Source organism: Oncorhynchus nerka, linkage group LG4, assembly GCF_034236695.1.
Source record: "Oncorhynchus nerka isolate Pitt River linkage group LG4, Oner_Uvic_2.0, whole genome shotgun sequence".
Classification (NCBI taxonomy): Eukaryota; Metazoa; Chordata; class Actinopteri; order Salmoniformes; family Salmonidae; genus Oncorhynchus; species Oncorhynchus nerka.
The window spans coordinates 40,974,665-41,000,475 of record NC_088399.1 but is presented as its reverse complement, the minus strand read 5'-3'; the positions used below and the strand labels follow the sequence as shown (position 1 = coordinate 41,000,475).

General features: G+C 42.0%; 2 protein-coding genes across 2 annotated transcripts; one reads left to right on the top strand and one right to left on the bottom strand.

Annotated features, from left to right (window-relative positions):
• The first annotated feature begins 724 nt into the window (after positions 1–724).
• On the top strand, positions 725–12,624 carry ggt1b (gamma-glutamyltransferase 1b). The gene is made up of 13 exons (XM_029654058.2): positions 725–811; positions 6,601–6,771; positions 7,130–7,260; positions 7,401–7,490; positions 7,640–7,832; positions 8,015–8,175; positions 8,306–8,455; positions 9,530–9,666; positions 10,645–10,832; positions 10,920–11,047; positions 11,167–11,282; positions 11,394–11,507; positions 11,593–12,624. Exons 2-13 carry the CDS (start codon positions 6,605–6,607, stop codon positions 11,737–11,739), a joined length of 1,722 nt encoding a protein of 573 aa, XP_029509918.1. The 5' UTR covers positions 725–811; positions 6,601–6,604; the 3' UTR covers positions 11,740–12,624.
• Positions 12,625–15,089: 2,465 nt separating this feature from the next.
• On the bottom strand, positions 15,090–24,626 carry ggt5b (gamma-glutamyltransferase 5b). Its single transcript, XM_029654047.2, has 12 exons — positions 24,356–24,626; positions 20,320–20,447; positions 20,107–20,202; positions 19,630–19,825; positions 18,739–18,899; positions 18,433–18,579; positions 18,175–18,305; positions 17,304–17,488; positions 16,998–17,089; positions 16,748–16,860; positions 16,468–16,578; positions 15,090–16,115 (listed from the first exon to the last, which is right to left on the bottom strand). Exons 1-12 carry the CDS (start codon positions 24,532–24,534, stop codon positions 15,969–15,971), a joined length of 1,686 nt encoding a protein of 561 aa, XP_029509907.1. The 5' UTR covers positions 24,535–24,626; the 3' UTR covers positions 15,090–15,968.
• Positions 24,627–25,811: the final 1,185 nt, after the last annotated feature.

Below are 25,811 nucleotides of genomic sequence, written 5' to 3'. Positions count from 1 at the left end.
GGCGAGTTAAACCTAAAGAGAAAATCAATTATGCAGCTACTGTATAATATATTCTACGTGTCAAGAAGAAATAAAACCACAATTCTGTTGTGAAATGAGGTGATGTTATGTCATTCTCGAATTTAAAAAATGAAGAATCTATAAAACTCAGCAATATAGGAGTGTTATTAAAGATTTTTATACCATCTCAACCTTTGTTGCACCCATTGAACTTAAACATTAAAACCAATCCAGCTGTGTTGTTCTCAGAAAAGACTACAAGAGAAGAGATCTACAGGCAGTGTACCACCCTGCTATACCTTTTCATGTGGTAGAATGCTGCATTGTTAATGTGCTAAAAGATAGAGCTTCTAGAAGCACATTAAACATTCAAATCATGGCAGCTAACCTGTTTGAATTCATCTCCAACAACCATTTTGCTTCATGTGGTTAATCTTTCATGTGTGTAGCCAAGCACAAGAGCAGTCTATTTGTTAAAGAGATAATTTGTCCTATTGGTCAGATATCCAGTATCTGGGGCAACAAAACAGCATCATAGATGGTTTTATGTTGATGTTAATTTGTAAATTAATTCCCTCATAAGAGAGGTGGGTCTTATTTTTGTGGTTTCTGAATGTTCCTGTCTGCTTTTGCCACAGTACCACCGATGAGGTGCTTTTATGGAGGCGTAGGTTAATGTTTAATGGCATTGTAATAGTTACACATTGAGAGCTATTGCCTATATGGTGCTATGTACTGCTCAAACTTGCTCAGAGGACTGTGAGAAACCCACTGGCAACCAGTCTGTTCCAGAGGCCTGAGAGACACCAAGGTAAGAGAAGGATCTGATCTTTTACTATTTGGGTGATGGACGGCTCAATCGTGGCAACAACAACAACAACAAAAATGCTATAAAGAGTGAGGACAGGGAATAACTCAGTCTGATTGGTTTGTGTATTTTCATCAACTGCACCTGTGCTACATAAGCTAAAGGAAGTGTCCAGAGATGTTACACGCGTTGAACACTGTTGCTTTGAAGGCTGAGGGATTTGCATGGCAGTAAATACAGTAAATACATTATCTGGCTGAGAAATTCCAGTCTTTTGTGTTGCTGGTTTAATTTTGTTGGCTGCAGGCAGCACAAGCTTCACAGAGAGGGATGTGCTGCATTACAGTGTGCTCACATATATTGTAGCTACAGTTCTGCAGTGAGGTAGGGTTTGATGCAGGCAACACATCCGCGCTTTTCTAACAATTAACAGGTCTCTCTGTTACTGGGAAACAGTCAAGTCAATAAATGATTCAGTGTCTATATATTTACCAAATGTCTTTAACTAAATAGCTAATAGTGTCAATCAGTCTTTGTAAAAAGTCTGCATCTCAGAGGAAATATTCTTCCTTAACAATGATGGGTAATTGGTAGCTTATGATATGACATTTGTCAAATAAAAAGGGTTTGAAAACATAATGTGTTTCTATGTTATTTAAAGCATTGCAGATGACAGTATTTAACGATGGGGGTTGTGTATGTGAGTTGTGATCATGTGCAATGGTGAGAGAGTTATGGTCAGCTAGAACGGGTCATATCTTTTGGCAACACTAAATGGGCAGTTTGGTGCGTGGGTGACTGTTCACTGTTGCCCACTGAAGCTGAGATGTGTCTGTATGTGAATCTATCATCCTACATTCAACAGTAACTCACCTACACCTGGTGCTAGTATCTACCGATGAATGTGACACAGCGATAAAGAGCAAATCATTTTCATCGACTGTTGTTGTTAAAGTATCAAATCTGCTCTGTATTCAACACAGACACAGACATTCCCCATAAATGTTGTTTATTACATGTTAAAAATAAAAAAATAAAGAAAAATGCTTATCACATGTTGCTTATCATATGCTGCTAATTCAAATAATATAAATCAATAAAACATTTTTTATTCGCAATTCAAAAGTGCTTCTTCAAACACAAAGAGAAACACAATAAACCACACCAAAAAATAGATGTGTTACTGAATGGGCACAGAACAAAGCCTTTCTTATTAAAAAAAAAATGTAATCTCTTGGTCAGTCTTGTATAGTGTGGGTTATGACTGGTTGATTTGAAATAGGCACACTTGAAGAGTGCCTGTTTTTTCCCCATTTTAATTTGGCCTACTTATTCGCTCTGCTGTTATTACTTACACAAAGTGTACAAAACACCTTCCTCAATTTGTCGGGGCATGAACTCTCAAGGTGTCGAAAGCGTTCCACAGGGATGCTGGCCTATGTTGACTCCAATACTTCCCACAGTTGTGTCAAGTTGCCTGGATGTCCTTTGGACGGTGGACCATTCTAGATGCACATGGGAAACTGTTGAGATTGAAAACCCCAGAAGCGTTGCAGTTCTTAACAAAATCAAACCGGTGTGCCTGGCCCTTCATCTGCAGTGTTTGAAGTGGATTTAACAAGTGACATCAATAAGGGATCATAGCTTTCACCTGGTCAGTCTTCGTCATGGAAAGAGCATCAAAGGGGGACTATAAGATTTTGACTTATGGAACACCAGGAAATTCATTTGGAGATGGTTTCGGATTCTAAAGTAAAGTTTCCTAAAATCAAGAAGTTGCTGCCGTCAAGAAATTGTTGCAGCTCTATGCAGTACTGTACAGTGCATTCCAAAATTATTCAGACCCCTTGACTTTTTCCACATTTTGTTACGTTACAGCCTTATTCTGAAATTGATTAAATCGTTTTCCCCCCTCTTCAATCTATACAATAACCCATAATGACAAATGAAAACACGGGTTTTTAGCAATGGTGGCAAATGTAAAAAAAAAAAAAAACGGAAATAATACATTTACATAAGTATTCAGACCCTTTACTCAGTACTTTGTTGAAGCACCTTTGGCAGCGATTACAGCCTAGAGTCTTCTTGGGTATGATGCTACAAGATTGGCACACCTGTATTTGGGGAGGTTCTCCCATTCTTGTTTGCAGATCCTCTCAAGCTCTGTCAGGTTGCACCGGGAGCGTTCGGGTTCAAGTCCGGGCTCTGGCTGGGTCCCTCAAAGACATTCAGAGACTTGTTCTGAAGCCACTCTTGCGTTGTCTTGTCTGTGTGCTTAGTGTCGTTGTCCTGTTCTGCCCCAGTCTGAGGTCCTGAGTGCTCTGGAGCAGGTTTTAATCAAGGATCTCTCTACTTTGCTTCGTTTATCTTTACCTCGATCCTGACTAGACTCCTAGTCCCTTCCTCTGGTAAACATCACCACATCATGATTCTACCACCACCAAGCTTCACCTTAGGGATGGTGCCAGGTTTCCTCCAGATGTGACACTTGGCAGTGAGGAAAAATAGTTCAATCTTGGTGTCATCAGACTTGAGAATCTTGTTTCTCATGGTCTGAGAGTCCTTTTGGCAAACTCCAAGCAGGCTGTCATGTGCCTTTTACTGAGGAGTGGCTTCTGTCTGGACACTGTACCATAAAGGCCTGATTGGTGGAGTGCTGCAGTGATGGTTGTCCTCCTGGAAGATTCTCCCATATCCACAGAGGAACTCTGGAGCCCTGTCAGAGTGACCATCGGGTTCTTGGTCACCTCCCTGACGAAGGCTCTTCTCAACTGTTTGCTCAGTTTGGCCGGACGGTCAGATATAGGAAGAGTCTTGGTGGTTCCAAACTAAGAATGATTGAGGCCACTGTGTTCTTGGGGACCTTTCAATGCTTCAGACATTTTTTGGTACCCTTCCCCAGATCTGTGCCTCGACACAATCCTGTCTCGGAGCTCTACGGACAATTCCTTCAACCTCATAACTTGTGGTTATGACTCTCATAACTGTGGGACCTTATAAAGACAGGTGTGTGCCTTTCCAAATCATGTCCAATCAATTGAATTTAGCACAGGTGGACTCCAATCAAGTTGTAGAAACATCTCAAGGATGACCAATGGAAACAGGATGCACATGAGCTCAATTTCAAGTCTCATAGCACAGTGTCTGAATATTTGTGTAATTACTGTATAAAAAATAAATAATACAATTTTCACTTTGTGATTATGGGATATTGTGTGTAGATTGATGAGGGAAAAAAATATTTAATCCATTTTAGAATTAGGCTGTAACGTAACAAAATATGGATTAAGGGAAGGGTCTAAATACTTTCCGAATGAACTATTTGTCCAATATCTATACAGTACAGTGCAAGCTGTGGTGGCAGGTAGCCTAGTGGCTAGAGTGTTGGGCCAGTAACTGAAAGGTTGCTAGATCGAATCCCTGAGCTGACAAGGTAAAAATATGTTGTTCTGCCCCGGAACAAGGAAATTAACCCACTGTTCCTAGGCCATCGTTGTAAATAAGAATTTGTTCTTAACTGACTTACTTAGTTAAAGTTTTTTGGGATAGGGGGCAGCATTTCCACTTTTGGATGAATAGCGAGCCCAGAGTGAACTGCCTCCTACTCTGTCCCAGATGCTAATATATGCATATTATTATTATTATTGGATAGAAAACACTCTGAAGTTTCTAAAACTATTTGAATGATGTCTGTGAGTATAACAGAACTCATATGGCAGGAAAAAACCTGAGTTTTTTTTTTAAACCTGAGAAAAAGTTTTTCAAAGCTTGGTCTACCTAAAATAGTTTTAGAAACACATTGAGATATGGACAAAATTGCACTACCTACGGCTTCCACTAGATGTCAACCGTCTTTAGAAACTTGAATGAGGATTCTACTATAAAGGAGGGGCTTAAGTGAATATTTATGGTGTTGTTTCTAACTTCTGTTGACTCCAAAATGGCGGATATTCCTCTGTTTTTTTGGGGGGTTCTGAGCGCCGTCCTCAGATTATGCTTTTTCTGTAAAGTTTTTTTGAAATCTGACACAGTGGTTGCATTAAGAAGAAGTCTATCTTTAATTCTGTGAATAACAGTTGTATCTTTTAACAATGTTTATTATGAGTATTTCTGCAAAATCACCGGATGTTTTGGAATCAAAACATTACTGCACGTAAGGCGCCAATGTAAACTGAGGTTTTGGATATAAATATGCACATTATTGAACAAAACATACATGTATTGTGTAACATGATGTCCTATGAGTGTCATCTGATGAAGATCATCAAAGGTTAGTGATTAATTTGATCTATATTTCTGCTTTTTGTGACTCCTCTCTTTGGCTGGAAAAATGTCTGTGTGTTTTTTTGACTTGGCTATGACCTAACATAATCATATGTTGTGCTTTCGCTGTAAAGCATTTTTTAAATCGGACACAATGGGTAGATAAACAAGATGTTTATCTTTCATTTGCTGTACTGGACTTGTTCATGTGTGAAAGTTACATATTTAAAAAATATATTTTTGAATTTCGCATGCTGCCTTTTCAGCAGAATGTTGTGGAGGGGTTCCGCTAGCAGAACGCCTGCCCTAGAGAGGTTAAATAAAAATAAATGTAATGAGTGAGTGTCTGAACTGTGTGCCAACTACTTGAACAGACAGATCGGTGCCTTCAACATATCAACACGTCGCACAAAGAGCAAAAGTGATGCAGTCAATCTCTCCTCAACTTTGAGCCAGGAGAGATTGACATGCATGTTACTGACATTCGCTCTCATGTTACTACATCTAAGTGCAATACCTGCTGCTCTGTTCTGGATCAACTGCAGTTTGCCTATGTCCTTCTTTGCCACACCTGACCATACAACTGGGCAGTAGGCCAGGTGCGACAAAAATAGGTTGACTGAGATGTGAAGAAAGCAATGTGAAGAAAGCAAAGCAAGCCTTATCATGGACAGACCTCTTCTCATTTTAGCAACCATTGAGTCTATATGACATCTTGTTATCTAGGGTTACACCCAGCAGTTTAGTCTCCTCAACTTGCTCAATCACCACATTATTCAATAATATATCTAGATATATATCTAGAGGTTTAGGTTTGAGTGAGTGATTTGTTCCAAAAATGTTGCTTTTTAAAATATATTTAGCACCAGCCTATTGCTAGTTACCCATTCTAAAACTGACTGGAGCTCTATGTTAAGGGTGTCAGTTATTTATTTTAATGTCGTAGCCGACATGTATGCTGTTAAATTGTCAGTGTACATAGACACACTGGCTTTATTCAAGGTCAGCGGAAAGTCATTAGTAAAAACAGAAAAACAATAATGGCCCAAGCCTGCTGCCATGCGGTACACCACACTCAACTGTAATTGCATTAGAGAGGCTTCCATTAACGAAAACCCTATGTGCTCTGTTAGATAGTTAACTCTCAATCCATGATAAGGCACAGGATGTAAATCCATAACACTCAAGTGTTTTCAGCAATAGGTTATTATCAATAATATCAAAAGCTGCACTGAAGTCCAACAAAAAAGCTACCACAATCGTATTATTATAAATGAATATTAGCCAGTCATCAGTCATTTGTGTCAGTGAGGAGTGAGGTGAGTAGTAATGGCATGGTTTCATATCTGAACAGAATGTAAGAATTGACCAACAACTCACACTGTACAATTGTGATGCACTGTCTTTTGCCTTTGCTCATGTGTTTTGCAATTTTGAGAGTACTTTTGTGTGGGGGTGTTTCTATGTGTTTATATAACTATCTTCATTTGAGATTGACTGTAATATGATGTCCTGTGTTTCCCTGACAGAAAGATGGTCCATAAGTCCATAGTGGTGGGTCTGGTGGTGCTGCTGGTGGCTGCCGTGAGCACCTTCGTGGGTGTGTTCTTTGGGCTGGGGAGCAGGTCGACCTCAAATGACCATTCCTACTCCAGGGCTGCCGTGGCAGCTGATGCTGGCCCATGCTCAGAAATCGGCAGGTAAGAACTCTCACGCAAACACATACAGTATATACAGTACCAGTCTCATACATTTCCACACCAACAAATGACTCATTGAAATGTTTTTGTAGACATCCAGACAAAAAGATACCGGTTTCAAAGCATGCTGTTCCAAGCAGGCCTAATAAGTTTTTCTTGGTCTGAACATAAAAATATGCTCCTGCTTCTGAGTCTATTTATGTTCATCCGTCATCTCAAATCCTTCCCATTTTGTCATGATAATTCATTTTGTCTGTGTAAACTACCTGCTATTTCTTTATGAACTAGTGCATTTGTATGCAAATTAGGGCCACTGAATATAAACTTTTTTCTGCGTGGGTGTGTCTGTAAATCTCAGAGACACATTGAAAAAAGGTGGCTCTGCAGTGGATGCATCTATTGCTGCCTTGCTGTGTGTTGGGCTGATGAACGCCCACAGCATGGGCATTGGTGGAGGACTCTTCTTCACTATCTATGATGCCAAAACTGGTACAGTCAGAGCCCTAATCCTTGACTTAAAACTACACCATATTTATCATTATTGATGTCAACAATGACGCCTGAACTAAAAACAGGAAATGTAAAACCTTGGTGTGATGTTCAAAAGATGATTTTGACTTCCTTCAAAGGAAAGGTAGAGACCATTGATTCCAGGGAGACGGCTCCCGCCACCGCGACAGAGGACATGTTTGGGAATAGCTCTCAGTTAGCCAAGAAAGGTAATGTTTTACCAGTTACCTAACACCAGAAAATGGTTGAAAGGCGTATGTTTACAATGAGTGATGGCCTTGCGATAAGAGTCAAAGATACAGAGATAAGAGTTGTACAGGAACGTTTGGCAGTAATGTATGGCAGTAACGTTTGGCAGGAGGGTTGTCCATTGCCATACCAGGGGAGATCCGTGGGTACGAGCTGGCACACGATCGCCATGGAAAATTGCCATGGAGAGAGCTGTTCCAGCCTGCAATCCAGTTGGCACGGAAGGGCTTTCCTTTGGGCAGGGCATTGGCCACTGCTATCGCCAAGAACAGAAAAACCATCACTAGTGACACAGCTTTATGGTAAGAATGCCTAGAAGGGAGACATAATATGGAGTGGTGATCTGAGTTACTGTACAGAGGGTCAAATTTTCACATGAGGAGATACTCCCCTTTTAAGATGATTTTTGCCCTTATTCCCAAACATGAGAGCTCAGTGTCTCATATGTTGTCTCTGACATCTCTGTTTTTGGTCTCTCTTTAAGTGAGGTGTTTTGTGACAAAAATGGTGCCATCCTGAAGGAAAACGACACCATCACCTTTACTAAACTTGCTGACACCTATGAAACAATAGCAAATAAGGGGCCTAATGCTTTTTACGAGGGCCCACTGGCAGAGAACCTTGTGAGGGACATTCAGTCAGCAGGTTGGCTTCTCCCTTATATCTACCAAATATTAACAAACCGCAATTTTGATTGAATTTCATTCAGGGTCTGCTGGCTGAACATCTTAACAGAAACAGTGTCTTATTGTCTGTTTACCGGTATGTGTTTCAGATGGTATCATCACACTGGACGACCTAAAGAACTACAAGCCTTTTTTGGATGAGAGTCCTCTCAATTCTAATGTGGGGGAGTACATCATGTATGTGCCCAACGCCCCAGCCAGTGGCCCTGTCCTGTCCCTCATGCTCAACATCCTGGATGGTAAGTCTTCAACCTGATGACACAGAGTTGTAATTCAACATCAAACTGTGGCTGTTCTATTTAAGGAGGTTTGGAAAAATATTTGAGTCACATTTGGACAGCCTGTCACTCTCGTGCTACAGTACAAATGTATTAGAGATGTGGCAGCTGCTCCAGATAGGAGTAATTAAGAACCAAAGATAATTGTTTTCTGAGCCATCACACCCGAGGCACTCTGCTCTGCAGGCCTGGTGCTCCGTCAGCACTGTTAACTGCGGAAAATGATGCTGAACTGTTCATTACCATTATAGCAGCCCTGGTCTATCTCATCCCGTTACTGTATGCTCCATGTATCTCTCTCTCTTGACCATGCATATTCAGATAGATAACCACCTTCTGTTCGGTGGTGGTGCTGCTGACTGACCAGTAATTGGGGTGAAAAAATACATCTCCTCTTCTCATCCCCAGCTCTGTTTCAGCTTCACATTAATGCCCGGGGTCTATTGGATATCTAGTCAATAGAGTACTTCCTCCAGACTCCCTCTCTCTGCTGGTTCCCAGTGCAGTAGCTATATAATATGACAGTGTCTGTCAGGGGATTAGATGAAAACTTTATTCCAGAGTATTTAAACTACCTAATTAAACTAAACCGTCTCTTCCTGTGGCTCCACTGCCTGGCCGCCCCACTTACAGTGGCTCTCTGCCTCTACCGCAAACACTAATCTGACCAATTTACCTCTAATTGGACACAGACGAGTGGTGGGGGAATCACATAACGCTGGCATGCCAGGGCCCGCTCAAGCCCTTCATCCTGACAGTTCACCATGACTTCTGCTACTGCCTGTCAGCTGAAATTCATCAAACAATTCCATTTGGTTACAGTTCTCTTTCGTTTTTTTCCCATCCTCTCCTCCTCTATGGCTGTGAGCTAAAGCAGTTCTAACACTGAGAGTCTGGAAACAGAATGAACAGAACTTTTATATCGAGAGTAAAACCCTTTGAATGTCAACTTCACCTGATCAAATTGAACGTACTCTATTATTGTTTAATAAATGTAAAGATGGTGGCTATGGTTGAACTGGTTACTGTTTTCAGGATACAACTTCACCTCAGACAGTGTCTCCAGCACTGAGAAGAAGATCCTCACGTACCACCGCATGGTTGAGGCCTTCCGATTTGCTTACGCCAAGCGAAGCATGCTGGGAGATCCAAACTTCCTCAATATCTCTGATGTAAGTCTCACTCCCATCTTCCCCAGAGTTTATATTCAATAGCACTCTCAATCACTTACTGATCATATTCAATCAACGGCTCAGAGTACTGTATGTGTTGGAATGTCATGGGTCAATAAGTTCATGTTCATTGGAGACAGTTAATATGGATATGATTTCAGGTAGGCCTCCGAGCTACAGCAAATAAATAAAGATAAGAGGGATGCTTGGTAACAATGTCAAAAAATCCAACAAAAGGGCTTGCCAAGAAAAACTTACAGAAGGACTAATTCGAAGTAGAAAGGAGTTGGAGCACTCAACAAAAAAAGGCATGGATTTGTTTTTCTCAGCTTTAATCCATTGGATGAGCAGTTACAGGTGACTGACCCAACAATTGCACTCAACTCCTATTTTTAGCCGAGTGGCCTATTGAGACACAACCATGTGAAATGAAACAATAACAGTGTCAATGGCTAATAATAACACAGAATAAGAGTAACAAATATCAGGTGTCTCGTTGATTAATAGGCCCATATCAAAATAAACAAAGGGGATATTTGGGTGTCTGTGAAAACACGAGGACAATGAAAAATCATAGTTTAACCCCTATTCCTGCAAAGGAAATACAGATGAGCTTCGTGATTTACATAAATTCACTGAAAACCCACACTAACACATGGTTATATTAAAAGTATTGCACTTTTAATGTAGCCTACATTTGGCCAGCTAATAGCCTGATCATAGATGAAGCAACATTGAAATCCTGTTTTCTTGGTAAGCCCTTTTATTAAATATGCTCATATAAGAGAGTTGATTGGATTATTGATTGAAATTAACTTCTGTCTACCAAGAGACTATTTGTACAGGTGCTATGTTGGAATTTCTGTAAATGCAAACCAGTACAGCTTCATCATTCTAGAGTCTAGACTGTTCTAAATGGTTCGTTTTATTATTGGGCATTCGTTTGAGACTCATTCTCTTGTCCCCTCGCCTCTTCAGCTCATCCGCAACATGACCTCAGACTACTTTGCCGATGCCCTCCGTCAGAAGATTACAGATGATACCACCCATCACATGAACTACTATGAGCCAGAGTACTTTGTCCCCGAGAACCACGGGACAGCACATCTGTCTGTGGTGGCAGAGGACGGGAGTGCAGTGGCAGCCACCAGCACCATCAATCAATTGTAGGAATCATGTCCCAGTTAAACATTTGATTAGAAACATGAACTGGAGCTAGTCCTCATTATCATTCTTTTCTATTTCCTCCTTAGTTTTGGCTCCAAAGTCATGTCACAATCTACAGGAATCCTCCTCAACAATGAGATGGATGACTTCAGCTCCCCTCTCATCACCAATGGCTTTGGAGTGCCTCCTTCACCAAACAACTTCATCAGACCAGGTAAGGGCTACATCTGTACAGACGCCACACTTTTCCGTTCACCACCCGGCTCTAATAGCAGAAATTGGTACTTAGTGGTGGGTAAGGATGGGCCTAACTGCCTTGTTATCTCTCCCCAGGTAAGAGGCCCTTGTCTTCTATGTGTCCAGCCATTCTCTTTGACAAGAGGAGCAACAATGTCAAGATGGTGGTGGGGGGCTCAGGAGGAACAAAGATCACCACGGCAACTGCCACGGTACATCAGGCTACAATGCCCTTTCATTGCTGTGTGAAAGTACTCTAATACTTTCTTTGCATTCTACCAAGTTGTCGTCTGTGACTGAATTGTTGGCTGTTCATTCTGCAGGTGATTCTCAACACGCTGTATTTTAACTACGACCTGAAGAAAGCTGTGGCAGATCCTAGAATCCACAACCAGCTGAGTCCTAACACCACACTGGGAGAGCCCGGGTTTGACGAGGTGGGTTAGAAGATTGACGACAGTGAATTCACATACTCTACAGTGCATAAAAAGGAGTGTCACAATGAGTAAGCTTTCCTTACAGATGGTGATGGCAGGTCTGGCTTTGAAGAACCATGAGACAGAGTTCCTGACAGCCGCAGGGGCTGTGGTTCAGGCAGTGGTGCGCCAGGGAGACCGGCTCCATGCTGAATCCGACCCCAGGAAATGGAGCTACGCTGCTGGGTACTGAGACCAACCACAGACCCCTGCTCCCACGAACTGAGGCAAACCACACACCTCTGCTCCCACAGACAGGCTGGCTGATTGGGCTTCTGATTCAGATGAAAGCCACCTCTACAATAAGGCTGTGACAATACCAGTATTGCAATATTTTTTCCATGGCAAAAATGAATACATGAAGCAGATCTCTCTTTGGTCCTTTACAAACCTGCTGTACTGTTTGTAAAATATTGTTGTAGATAGAAAACATATACATCGGACTCTGGATGACAACATAATGATATTTGTTTCCAACATTAGGGCTGTTTTCCTGAAGAAGTTAATCCGCTTCGTGATACTGGTATCGTCCTGGCCCTACTCTATAGACTATATTACAAACCAAGAGAAAAACATTCAGATTCCTGTCATCTCAGCAAAGACCTACAACCTACAGTATGACCTTATTCCTTTCTTCTTCAAAGTAACTGTGCCAACACTATATCAATGTTTTTTTTCACTGCAATCTTTCATGGATTTTCAGTCAGGATTTTCATTTTGAGATAATAGATTATTATAATCACTGTTTGCCTTAAACCAAATATTATATTCTGTAAAAAAATGTTTTTATTTTATTTGTGTTGCTTTGAGAAGATTCAAGATTAATAATTCACAAGCCATTCCCATATAACAGTTTTATGATGTAATGTTAACAAGACTGCAACAATCTTATAAGCATTGACCAACAATGAAAACACAGGAAGACAGAAACAAAGTTTAAAATAATAACAGAGGGCTTACTTCATGGTTCAATTGTTCTCATGATACGACTGCAAAGTGCAATGTTTGTTTGCCATTTGTTAATTTATGTTGGTAAAATACACCATGTAGGCTATACTAATAAATAGATTCACCCACAGCCTTATTCTAAAATTGATTATATATATATATTTTAAACAACAGAAATACCATATTTACATAAGTATTCAGACCCTTTGCTATGAGACTCGAAATTGAGTTCAGGTGCATCCTGTTTCCATTTATCTTCCTTGAGATGTTTCTACAACTTGATTGGAGTCCATCTGTGGTAAATTCACACACCTGTCTATATAAAGGTCCCACATCTGACAGTGCATGTCAGAGCAAAAACAAAGCCATGAGGTTGAAGGAATTGTCCGTAGAGCTCCGAGACAGGATTGTGATGAGGTATAGATCTGGGGAAGGGTCCCAAAACATTTCTGCAGCATTGAAGGTCCCCAAGAACACAGTGGCCTCAATCAATCTTAAATGGAAGAAGTTTGGAACCACCAAGACTCTTCCTAGAGCTGAGCAATCAGGGGAGAAAGGCATTGGTCAGGGAGATTACCAAGAACCCAATGGTCACTGACAGAGCTCCAGAGTTCCCCTGTGGATATGGGAGAACCTTCCAGAAGGACAACCATCTCTGCAGCACTCCACCAATCAGGTCTTTATGGTAGTGTCCAGACGGAAGCCACTCCTCAGTAAAATGCACATGGCAGCACTTGGAGTTTGCCAAAAGTCACCGAAAGGACTCTCAGACCTTGAGAAACAAGATTCTCTGGTCTGATGAAACCAAGATTGAACTCTATGGTCTGAATACCAAGCGTCACATCTGGAGGAAACCTGGTACCATCCCTATGCTGAAGCATGTTGGTGGCAGCATCATACTGTGGGGATGTTTTACAGCGGTAGGGACTGGGAGACTAGTCAGGATGGAGGGAAAGATGAACAGAGCAAAGTACAGAGTGATCCTTGATGAAAACCTGCTCCAGAGCGCTCAGACTGGTGCGAATATTCACCTTACAACTGGACAACGACACTAAGCACACAGCCAAGACAATGCGGTTTTGGAATAAGTCTCTGAATGTCCCTGAGTGGCCCTGCCAGAGCCTGGACTTAAACCCGATCGAACATCTCTGGAGAGACCTGACAATAGCTGCGCAGTGACACTCCCCATCCAACCTAACAGAGCTTGAAAGGATCTGCAAAGAAGAATGGGAGAAATACAGGTGTTCCAAGCTTGTACTGTAGCATCATACCCAAGAAGACTCAAGGCTGTAATCGCTGCCAAAGGAGCTTCAACAAAGTAGTGAGTAAAGGGACTGAATACTTATGCTAATGTGATATTTGAGTTTTTACATTTGCAAACATTTCTAAAAACCTGTTTTTGCTTCGTCATTATTGGGGTATTGTGTGTAGATTGATGGGGGGGGGGGACAATTTAATACATTTTAAACAAGGCTGTTACGTTAAGAAATGTGGGGAAAAAAGCACTGTATAAGCTACCAGAAATCTATTTGCTAAACCACCAACGTTTCTGCGTCACATTGCCTATACCATGACAACATATTTATTGATGATCATTTTTTATCTTGTAAGGCTAAGTGTTACATAGCTGTTTCCCCACACTTAAAAAAACTATATATTGCATGCGTTTACTTGATGCATGTTATTTGGACAGTAAACATGAAACCATTATGTCATAATAGCATAGAGGATAACAAGAAAACTAATGTAAACCAAACCTGAAACTATTCTCAGTGGCACCATATCAGGGATATAGTGAATGTGTAGCATAGACCATATACTATATGACCAAATATAGCAAACAAAAAGGGACCAGGTCTGTCAGAAAATATTGAACCTGTGTCTATTGTCTTTAGCGTCATGTTTCGGACATAGTCTATGTGACGTACTATGGACAAAGGGGCAAAGTGCTACAGAGCTACAGTTTATGACTTTAACAATCATTTCCCATCAACAAGAGTTCAGTAAACGCTCATGACATGACCTCAACAATACTGTCTCCTCTGACAGGGTCATACCACATCTCTCACTGTATTATTGGAGGGAAAGGACCATAAAGCACTTAAACCTTTGGAGAGCAGGATACAAAAGAGACAAAACTATGAGGCAAAGCTTTTAACAACTATTTTCAACTACAGCTTTGGCATGCCCTGGACAGAGAATATGCTGTATTGGAGAGTTGATTAAGGCTTTAGTCAAGCATTTCCACGAGTGTTCGAGATGGTCTGATTCACGAGAGCCTTACTATCATTCAGCTAAACCTGATGAAACACTCTGCCACATACCAAAGACTGAGCTCCTTTACTCCAAATTATCCCACATGAACACCAGACCCCAGCACCTAACACTGGGTATCAGATTTGCATGTTTTCATAATTCACATCTAGCGCCTGGGAGGATCCACTTCGGAGATCATTACTCATTCATAAGCTCCACTATTGAAACACATCTCATTACTATTGCCTTTGTCTCTGTCGGGGGGGGGGCTGTTCTCACCTCTTTTAGGGCAAACAGAAAAAATAGAACTAATTAGTAATCATCTCAGACACAACATGCTGAAAGTTAACACTGGTTGAAGTTTTAATAGACCTGGAGGGGACCTATATAAATCTGTACATTTGTGACAACAGGCCCTGGTGAGGTCAATTAAATACATAAAAAGCTATCACAGTACTCTCACAGTATCAATATCAGTGCTCATTACTTTTCACATTTTGGTAATACGTGCCATTAAAGCTTTTGCAAGATTGCACACTAATCACTATCGCACCAGAATTCATTCAGCCCCTCTAACCGATTTACTTGCTATTTCAGATGTTGATTCTATTACAATGTACTGTGAAAGGGGGCTGCAGAAAACCTGTTTTTATCTTAATGAATGTGTGAGTCTCAGAGTATTGCTACTACACTCCAGAGAAGGACTAATAAATTAACTTGGAGGATTGTGTTGTTACATGTTCTGCCTGAATCTGACAGGTCCTTGTGGTCACAGCAAGAGCCTCATGATACCACAGGCTGACAGGCTGTACCGACCTTCTGTTCCCATGTCAGTTCCTTCAGGACCTCACTATACTGTATGTGTACTGTGCAGTAAGTCCTCAAGAACAAATATGTACTGTATGTACTTTGTAAAATGTGAAACTCCATCCATTTGAGTGCCAAAGTGAGAGGCCTCCCCCCCACAAAAGCCCAAACTATTATGTCAAGAGGCACATTTGATTCTTCTTAAGGCTCTTGGACTGTTGGTTTAGAATAAGGCTCCTGGACTGTTGGTTTAATATATAAAAATAAATGAACTATAAAAATACATCTCACTAAAATGATGATCCCCTTGGATCTACTGCAGTGATCTACTGAGGCCCACTATTTGGCTGTAGACCTGAGTAAGGGAACACCTGGTCCCGGGAACCTCTTAATGTCCTGGTTTTCTATTGATCAGTAGCCAGCAGCTTTGCCCTGCTTTCTGCCGTCTGACACGGCTGTGATGCATTTGTCCTCCTTGGCCACAGCATTGACCACGTTGAAGAAGTATGGGTAGTCTGACACTCTGTGTCCAATTACCTTTAGGGCCTCTATCACAGACTGAAAGCACAGACAGACAGTTAGTTAGGGTAAAACAAGCACCACTCGCAATCCTTACCTATTCCACGTTATGGTTTGATTGCGATGAAGCAACACTTACTCAGTGTACATTTAAAAAAAACAGGTTTTTTTAGAGGTGGATCAGCTTAATATTGCGGAGAGAATGTTTCTTGAAATTGGTATCTGTTTTTATTTATCAAACTTTTCTTTAACCATTTATGTTCTTTAATACAGGGCTGACATACAAGTTCCTTACATTTCTCAAATGGTCACTGCTCTCAGGCAGTCAATTGCAGTGACCTTGGCTGTCATTTTCATTGGTTTACTGAGAGGATACGAACATGGGAATTACCTTATCAAAGGCAGGCTCAAAGTTCACGTTGTTATTGCCGTCAACAAACACTACAGGAGCAGCAATGGCCTCTTTCAAACTCATCCCCAACCAAAGGTGGTTCATGATTGACTGAAAGGAGAGAGAAAGAAAGAGAGCGAGAGAGAGAGAGCGTGAGAGAGAGCGAGATGGATGGATTTGATGAGGCCCTATGGATCCCTTTCTCAGTTTTTCAGAAGGTAATGGGTGGAGAAGGAACGGTCAGACTTGTAAAACTGGTAGAAATGTAATTTAGACTCACCAGGGCCATGGCGGTGGTGATCATGCTGCCCCCAGATCCCCCAATTACAAGGGTATTCTTTCCAGAGCTGGAGCTCAGTATAGCTGGAGCCATTGAAGAGGGAGGTTGTTCACCTGTGAGAAATGAGATATAATCATATACACAGATATCACCCATAGACTTATATAATAAGATGTCACCCCATGAATACCAGTTAGAGGTTAGACAGGTAGGCCTAAGTGATGCATTCATTTAAAAACATGTAATCTACCTGCACTGACTCTCTCTGCTCTAAAACAGAAGTCCGCCAGCTCATTGTTAAGGATGATGCCTGTTCTAGGAGAGTAAATCGCTGCACCAAAACTGCGGGAAGAGAAAGAAAGACTGTTTTGTTAGCCAAGGGAAGAGTACACAACTCCAAAAGCTGCAGTGTTAGATGGTTCGTTTGCCGTCAGGACTGTCCTCCTATTCATATTTAGAAGGAGATTGTGTTCTAATACAGTAGACAGTGTTCTATTTAGAGGGATGTAGCTACTGTTCTGTAATGTTCTCTATCTCAGTGAGGGTAGAGGCTCACATTTGGTTGATGGTGCTTGTGACAGAGACTGCAGATCCATCTTCAGCCAGGACTGACACGTGTGTGGTCCCAAAGCGGTCAGGGGAAGGTGTGATGTTGTAGTAGGAGTTGTTATAGGTACGGTTTTTACTGATCAATAACCTGATCCGATCAGCAAAATCTGAGTCCACCATATACGATGCATCCTACATGAAAAAAAAATATTTCACAAATTACGGAGGGCTCCCTGCCACCAGTGGTGGATTACCTGTGCCATTAAACCCCTACAACTCATCCAGAACGCCGCAGCCCGTCTGGTGTTCAACCTTCCCAAGTTCTCTCACGTCACCCCGCTCCTCCGCTCCCTCCACTGGCTTCCAGTTGAAGCTCGCATCCGCTACAAGACCATGGTGCTTGCCTACGGAGCTGTGAGGGGTACGGCACCTCAGTACCTCCAGGCTCTGATCAGGCCCTACACCCAAACAAGGGCACTGCGTTCATCCACCTCTGGCCTGCTCGCCTCCCTACCACTGAGGAAGTACAGTTCCCGCTCAGCCCAGTCAAAACTGTTCGCTGCTCTGGCCCCCCAATGGTGGAACAAACTCCCTCACGACGCCAGGACAGCGGAGTCAATCACCACCTTCCGGAGACACCTGAAACCCCACCTCTTTAAGGAATACCTAGGATAGGATAAAGTAATCCCTCTCACCCCCCCTTAAAAGATTTAGATGCACTACTGTTCCACTGGATGTCATAAGGTGAATGCACCAATTTGTAAGTCGCTCTGGATAAGAGCGTCTGCTAAATGACTTAAATGTAATGCAATGTAAATGTAGGTGGGTGAAAAGTACAGAATACACTTAAAGAGAGGCCGTTCTTCTCAGATCCTTACTTTTTTAGGGTTGAAGACAGGATCGCGGACGCGTCTCCTCTGTCCGGTAGCAAATTTAGCTGCCTCAATGTAGCAGTGATAGGTTAGGACCTTCTGGTCCCCCTCCATGGACCTGGGGGTGAAATGAAACCCTGGGAAAGGTCACAAACAGCCATTAAAATCTCTACTACTCGATGAAGGGACATTTTGGAACTGTTCAATGATGAGCTACCACGATGATTTGAGTTGAAAGACTTGAGAAAGTATTTGATCATGCACCTTTAATGATGTTGAGAATAAAGGCAAGCATGGCTCCCCCTGCTGGAGGTGGAGGGATGTGTATCTGGTAATCTCCCAGAGGAACAGTCCAGGCATCTTCAACTCTGACTTGGAATGACTTCAGATCCTCCATGGTTAGGGTCCCACCTAAAATATAATGGGGAACAAAGTATGTCTATCCATGTGAGCAATCCAGACAAGAAAACATAACAAGCTGGAGTTTTCATATACATTTTTGGGGGATATAATTTGTTCCTTCCTTCTCTCTCTCGTTCTCTCTCATTTACACATACAAACCTCACCCACCTGCTGCTTTTACATCTTGGATCAAGTCAAGTCCAATTTGGCCAGTATAAAAGGCATCTGCTCCTTGTTCTGCAATGGTTTCCATGGTTTCCGCCAGCTTAGGGAACTTCAATATGTCCCCCATGCCCAGCACCGTTTTGTTCTTGTTGCAGAACACCTCACTGGAAGAGGGGAATGCATTCATTATACCATAGCAACCATAAACTGGGAAAAGACAATAGAACAAACATAAACATGCACATGTAGCCAATGCCATAGCCTATTACTTGGATATTAAGCGACTTCACTGGATTACAGAGATAGAACAGAGAAGTAGCTACCGCCAACAAACATTACATCTCTGTTTACCACCTAATTTCATAAATATCTCCCTTCCTAAGCAGCTTGTGGAAACTCATTAGCATCTCAAATTATCCCTGACTATATGTGAATCCCCCTGTCCATCTGCCGGGGTGCCAAGGGCACTTTCTCTATGCAGATCTTGTGCTACTGCTTAGACTTCTGTTCTGTAAGAGGAGGAGAGAGGGGAGGAGAGCGGGGAGCTGAGGGGAGACAACCCCCTTTGATGTTAATCCCAGGGCTGGGCTTTAGGAAAGCCTCTGCAGTCTGTCTGTGTATAGTACCGCACAACCGTACGGATGAGAACTTGGTCTGAGCCAACAGATAAAGACTACAGCAGAGCAAGTTTATTATTAGCTTCATTGCTAGGGTAATAGGACAGGATATCTGGCAGGATATCTGGACTTCTCTGACTGAGATACATGCACTTTGAAACAACTTGGTTGACTTTTACATTTGGGAAAATGCCTGTTTTAGGAAGGAGTACAGTTAGAATGAAAACAAATGGAACACATTTGAGTTCCTGTGTGTCAGTGTGAGATGTTGTACTACCAGAGTGATGTTGCTTTCACCAGGTTTTCTATGATTGGGAAGTTAAGGAGGCGTCCCAGGAAGGGCGGCAGAGGGAATCCCTCTCTGGCCAGTCTAATGGTGGGCTCAAACAGCCGGGCCCAGGGCAGCTTCCCATACTGTCTGTGAACTACTTCATACCCACGCAACTCTCCAGGAACGCCAATCCATTGACTACCTACCAGGGGCCACAGAGTCAGAAGAGGCGTAAAGCACAAAAGCGAGAAGAGACATGTGATGCCACACTCCAGGACAGAGAGCAATATTAAAGGGTTACAGAAATGGGCTTGTGGTTTGTTCACATTTGATGTAAGAAAGACTAAAAGACATTTCTACTTTAGTGGTCTTGGAGTAATTTGAATCAGTTGTTGTCATGCAATGTTTACATATTCATACTGAATACTGATCCTTCCATCAAGCCATTCATTCATTCCTCCACTGATTGGCAAGTCTACCTACCTGTGATAAATGTGACAGATGTGGGACAGCCCTTCAGCAGGTCAGCTTTGAATAACTGTGGGACAGTCTCTCTCGAACTGAAGGTTTTCACCTTACCTGAGAATAGATTGATAAAGAGATGTAGAGGTCACACAATTCCACCACAAACATTATTGTCTAAACCCTACACGGTACAGTAACACAGAAGCAAAGAACAGTAAAGAACAGACTCACCAAATGTATCCCTAACAGTAAATATAGAGCCTCCTCCCAGGCCCATGCTCTGAGGGTTGACCAGTGAGGTGCATAACAGAGCTGCAATGGCCCCATCTACTGCCGACCCTCCTTCTAGCAGTATGTCTCTGGAAACACAGCACATATTACAGCAGCTTTTCCCAAACTCGGTCCTCAGGACCCCAAGGGGTGCATGTTTTGGTTTTTGCCCTAACACTTGTAAGGGGAAAAATCCTGTATAACCTCTTTAAGCTTGTTTAGCAGAGACAATGTAATGAATTTAATATTTCTTAATGGTTAACTTTGTTATGCACATGCGCTGTACATTTCCACTGTCTTGTAAGAAGGAGCAGGCATTTTTTCACTTTGACTCTGTGTGGAGATATGAGGTGAACAGATGCTGGCTTGAACAGAGAGGAGCAACAGAACTAACGTTATCACTTGTTTGTGCGCTATGACCTCACACACCCGATACACACAGCCACAAGAAGAAAACAAGGTAGCTTACGATGCCCTGGTCTGCTGGGGAGGGGTGGAACGAGCCATGACTTAGCATTTTTAGGTCTAGTATATAACACATCAGCATTTCCTGTATCATCGGGCTCTCAACTAATCACCTATGGGGTGGTTCGTTGACCAGCTCCATTATTGCTATAATTAATCAATGTTGTAAGTATGATTGTTTGAAGAAATAACAAAGTCTCTCCTTATTGGTTAGAATTTCCACTACGCACTGCACAGTTGATTTAAATGATCAAAGCTTGATGATTAGTTGATTAGCTGTGTAGTGTTAGGGAAAAATCCAAAACATGCACCGCTTGGGGTCCTGAGGACAGAGTTTGGGATACCTTGCATTACAGTATAACTTCAATGCTCCACTATAAACAATACTTGACAGGGTAACACTGACTGTGTGAACATAGGCTACACGCACACACACGCTCTTCACAGCTTCCTGTAGTTGAGTAATTTCACTGAAACTTAAGTTATGTTATGTTCAAGAGAAAGTCAGAATGACAAATCCCATGCCAGGAGGCAAGTTTGGGCCATGCAGCATGTCTCAACCCCTAGAGCACAGCTAACAGAGGAAACCGACTATTTCTGAATATCACTCATCATATCTAACACGTTACTTTTATATGGGTCCTTGTTTTCACTTTGGTCGCTTGAGGAGGAGTTTTTTTTTTTTACATATGGATATTTTAAATCAGAGGTTTGATCAGGGTTACATTAAAGATGGTCATAATCACTGAGGATGACAAACATTTGCCAACTGATGAATTTGCCTGGGGGTCATTGAATGAAGAAAAAAAAGATCTTTCAGATAGAAAGCAAAGAGGACCCAGTAAAATAATCGAATATGCCTATATAACCTCTCTCTATGGGAGTAGAATTCAAAACTTTTGAAGACTTTTCTCCTCAGTCTAAGAACACAGGGTCAAGTGAAGCATTCACTGCAATTCTATCTGTTTCTACTGTTGTCTCGCCATTTCCTGTTAATGGAACATCATTTTTGGCATGGGCTCACTGGTGGAACAGATCCTACATCTACACTGAACATACAGAACAATAAGAACACTGTTTGGTTCTTTCCATGATAAAGGCTGACCAAGTGAATTCAGATGAAAGCCAGGACCCCTCATTGATGTCTGGCGGGACTTTTCCGGGTAATTAAAATAGGGTCATAAAAATATTATGACTCAGGTATTAAAAGCCTTGTGTCCTTTCTCATTTCCTCTCTTTGTTAAACAACCATAAAGGGGACAGTATGGAGATCTGAGGCCATGGTGTCATCACACAGCTTGTTTGGTTTATACATGTACATTCAGTGCAAATGTCCCACCAAACAGAAGTATGTCCAACTATAATAGTTCTTACATCCTCTCTCCTTCAGTCAGGTGGTGCATGTTGGGTAATCTGTACCCCTAGAGTGTCTTCATGTCTCATTGTTTGCGAAGGCTAAAGATAGTTTCATACAACTGAAGAAGGAAATGGATTGCTGAAGAGCGACAACCATTGCAGCCGATCGTAATAGTATCTAGCTGCAGCACCACAGCAACCTGTCACTAAAACTAACCTATAATATCGCCATTTACTGGCTGTGGTTAATCCCTATCACATACAAGAGAACTCATTTACATCATTTATCCAGAGCGTTTTAAAGCATGGGATCTAACTTTTTCAACTTCCCAGCCTCCTTTTCCTCTCCTCGTTCCCCAACTCTCTTTCCTTATCTCCTTTCTTTTCAAGCTTCCTTTTCCTCCCTTTCCTTATCTACTTTCCTGTCCTAGCTCCTTTCCACCTTTCCTAGCGCACTTTCCTCACTTCATTTTTCCTTTCCTGTAATTATTTGCTCGCTGGATGCATCTCGCCAATCGGGGACATATTATGACCTTCTACACAGAAAAGCATGGTGTGTGCTCTACCACTACCTGTTCAGCTAAAAAAGATGAATATTTTCTGTTGCTTGGGGAGCTGACTTGAAGCTTGATTTGATGTTACTTATTTAAGGTCATGGTAGCCCTCACATTAACAAATGGATGGTAATGGATGTCACGCCTTGGTCTTAGTATTTTGTGTTTTCTTTAATTATTTGTTCAGGCCAGGGTGTGACATGGGTTTATGTTGTGGTGTGTTTTTGTATTGGGGTTTAGTAGGTATTGGGATTGCGGCTGAGTAGGGGTGTCTAGAGTAGGCTTGGCTGCCTGAGGCGGTTCTCAATCAGAGTCAGGTGTTTCTCATTGTCTCTGATTGGGAACCATATTTAGGTAGCCTGGGTTTCACTGTGTATTTTGTGGGTGATTGTTCCTGTCTCTGTGTAGTGTTCACCAGATAGGCTGTAATTAGGTTTTCTCGTTCCGTTTGTTGTTTTTGTATATATATATAGTTGTTATTTCATGTATCGTGCGATTTTCATTAAAGAACATGAGTAACCACCACGCTGCATTTTGGGTGGGAGGGTAGCCTAGTGGTTAGAGCGTTGCACTAGTAACCGAAAGGTTGCAAGTTCGAATCCCCGAGCTGACAAGGTACAAATCTGTCTTCTGCCCCTGAACAGGCAGTTAACCCACTGTTCCCAGGCCGTCATTGAAAATAAGAATTTGTTCTTAACTGACTTGCCTGGTAAAATTAAAAAAATTTGGTCCGACTCTCCTTCAACAGACGAACGCCGATACAATGGAAAGTTAGGGATTATATCGAAGGAATGTAAAGCTCAAGCCATTAAATACACAAAACATGTCCGTGTGCTTAAAATACATGGGAAAAAATCACAGATAAAACATAACAAATGTTTATTGTAGGACTTTTTCTGAATTTACAGACATTGCCGTTGACTGGCACACTTGATTTTTTTTTTTTTTGTAATACAAGTAAAGCTATAGATCTGATCAGTCACAGTTTAATCAAGTCACTTGGCTTCAATGCAATTCAATGAAATGTTCTTCAGCCCATAATCTCCATGACAGACTATCAAATCTCTTAATCCGTTTACAGTTCACTAGTCTACATCTTATATCTCACTGCACCTTGGCTCGGTTGAAAATAAATCGTCTACAAAGATTCTAATGCCTGCAGTAAAGATTGAGTATCCCTGCAATATTGACATTTCAATTTGTTGTACAGTACAGGATAAGGCACATGGCTTGAACCTGTAGCCTAAAGAGACCAGTTGAGCCATTTTACCGAACCATCAAACACCTGTTTAGACCAAACACCTATTGATAACAGTGAAAACTTCAAATAAGATGTACCTCACAAGCTGTACCTTCTTAGAAAAAAAGGTGCTTTCAGCTGTCCCCATAGGATAACCTTTTGAATAACTATTTTTGGTTCCAGGAAGAACCCTTTTCGGTTCCATGTAGTACTCTGTGGAAAGGGTTCTACATGGAACCCAAAATAGTTCTACCTGGAACCAAAATGGGTTCTACTTGAAACCAAAAATGATTCTCCAATGGGGACAGCTGAAGAACAGTTTTGGAACCCTTTTTTTCTAAGAGCGTATCTAACTAAGCAAAGCAACCGTACTCTACTTCACCTGCCAATCTCTGAGCAAAGTTGAGAGTCCGCAGAAACCGCCGCGTTCTTGAAGGTGTCCTCCGAGCATCCTCGGTGGATAAATACATCGAAGGCTATGCAGAGACAAATGGATATTATAGCACCCAATAAACCAATACAGAGACAGCAACCAAACTGCCAGGGCTTATATCTGGCCATACTTTCAGGAGTAAAACTTTTCCAAGAGCACTTTCTGCCCAGCGGAGAATGGTATTGTATAGTCCCGTCACAGGAGCGCGTGGTACAGTAGCCAATGAGCCCTCCTATTTATGCACCAAATCCCCCTCCCCCACGCGTAAAAAAAAGGAAATCAGTCCTCAAGAAGTTAAAGTAAATATGGTATTCTCTTGAGACGTCAGATATTAGATGACATTATAGGGAATGTGGCATATTATACATTTCATAGGCTTATCTTCATCCATGTTTTAAAGCAGGGTGTTCAACCCGGGGTCCGCAGACGGAAGCACTGCAGGGGGTCCACAAAAAAAGAAATAAATACATATATTAGTGTAACGACCCTGGGTTTATATGCGCGGAATTCGACTCTGCCGCACGAGCATGCTTTTGCGGCACAGTCGATAGTGCGCCGGACCTCGGGCTAGAAGGTCGAGGATTCGAGACCTGCTCCCTGCCTGTTTCATTACACTGGTGTCAGAAGTGATCGGACCTTGCATCCACGACAGTGCGTGTGCTTGGCCGGTGAGCGCGTTCCTGTAAGACGTAAAGTCGCAAGCTAGCGCGAGGACGCGCTCTTTGGAAGGAGGGAGTAGTGTAACGACCCTGTGTTTATAAGCGCGGAAATCGACTCTGCTGCACGAGCATGTTTTTGCGGCACAGTCGATAGCGCGCCGGACCTCGGGCAAAGAAGGTCGAGTGTTCGAGACCTGCTGCCTGCCTGTTTCATTACATTATATATATGAATATCGCTAGCAACAACAGCATAAACGAAATTTGATTTATTTACCTACGGTAGAAAAGAGGAGAATATATTTTTTTCTAATGATGTCAACTATTTCCTAACTACTAATATTGAGCAAATTATGCTTATTGGAGCCAAGTACACTCACTGGAGTTGGGTTGGGGTTAGTGAGGAGTGGCTTCCGTTTGGCCACTCTATCACAAAGGCCGGATTGGTGGAATGCTGCAAAGATCGAAGAAGTTTGGAACCACCGAGACTCTTCCTAGAGCTGGCGACACGGCCAAACTGAGCAATCTGAATGCAGGTGCTTCGACACAGGTGTGATTACTGAGTGAATTAATAAGCAATTAAGGCCAATGCTTTGGCTACCATGGCATAGGATGACAACGAACCCATGCACAGGGCACGAGTGGGCACTGAATGGTTTGTGGCATATTATACATTTCATAGGCTTATCTTCATCCATGTTTTAAAGCAGGGTGTTCAACCCGGGTCCGACAGAATCTATGCCAAGAAG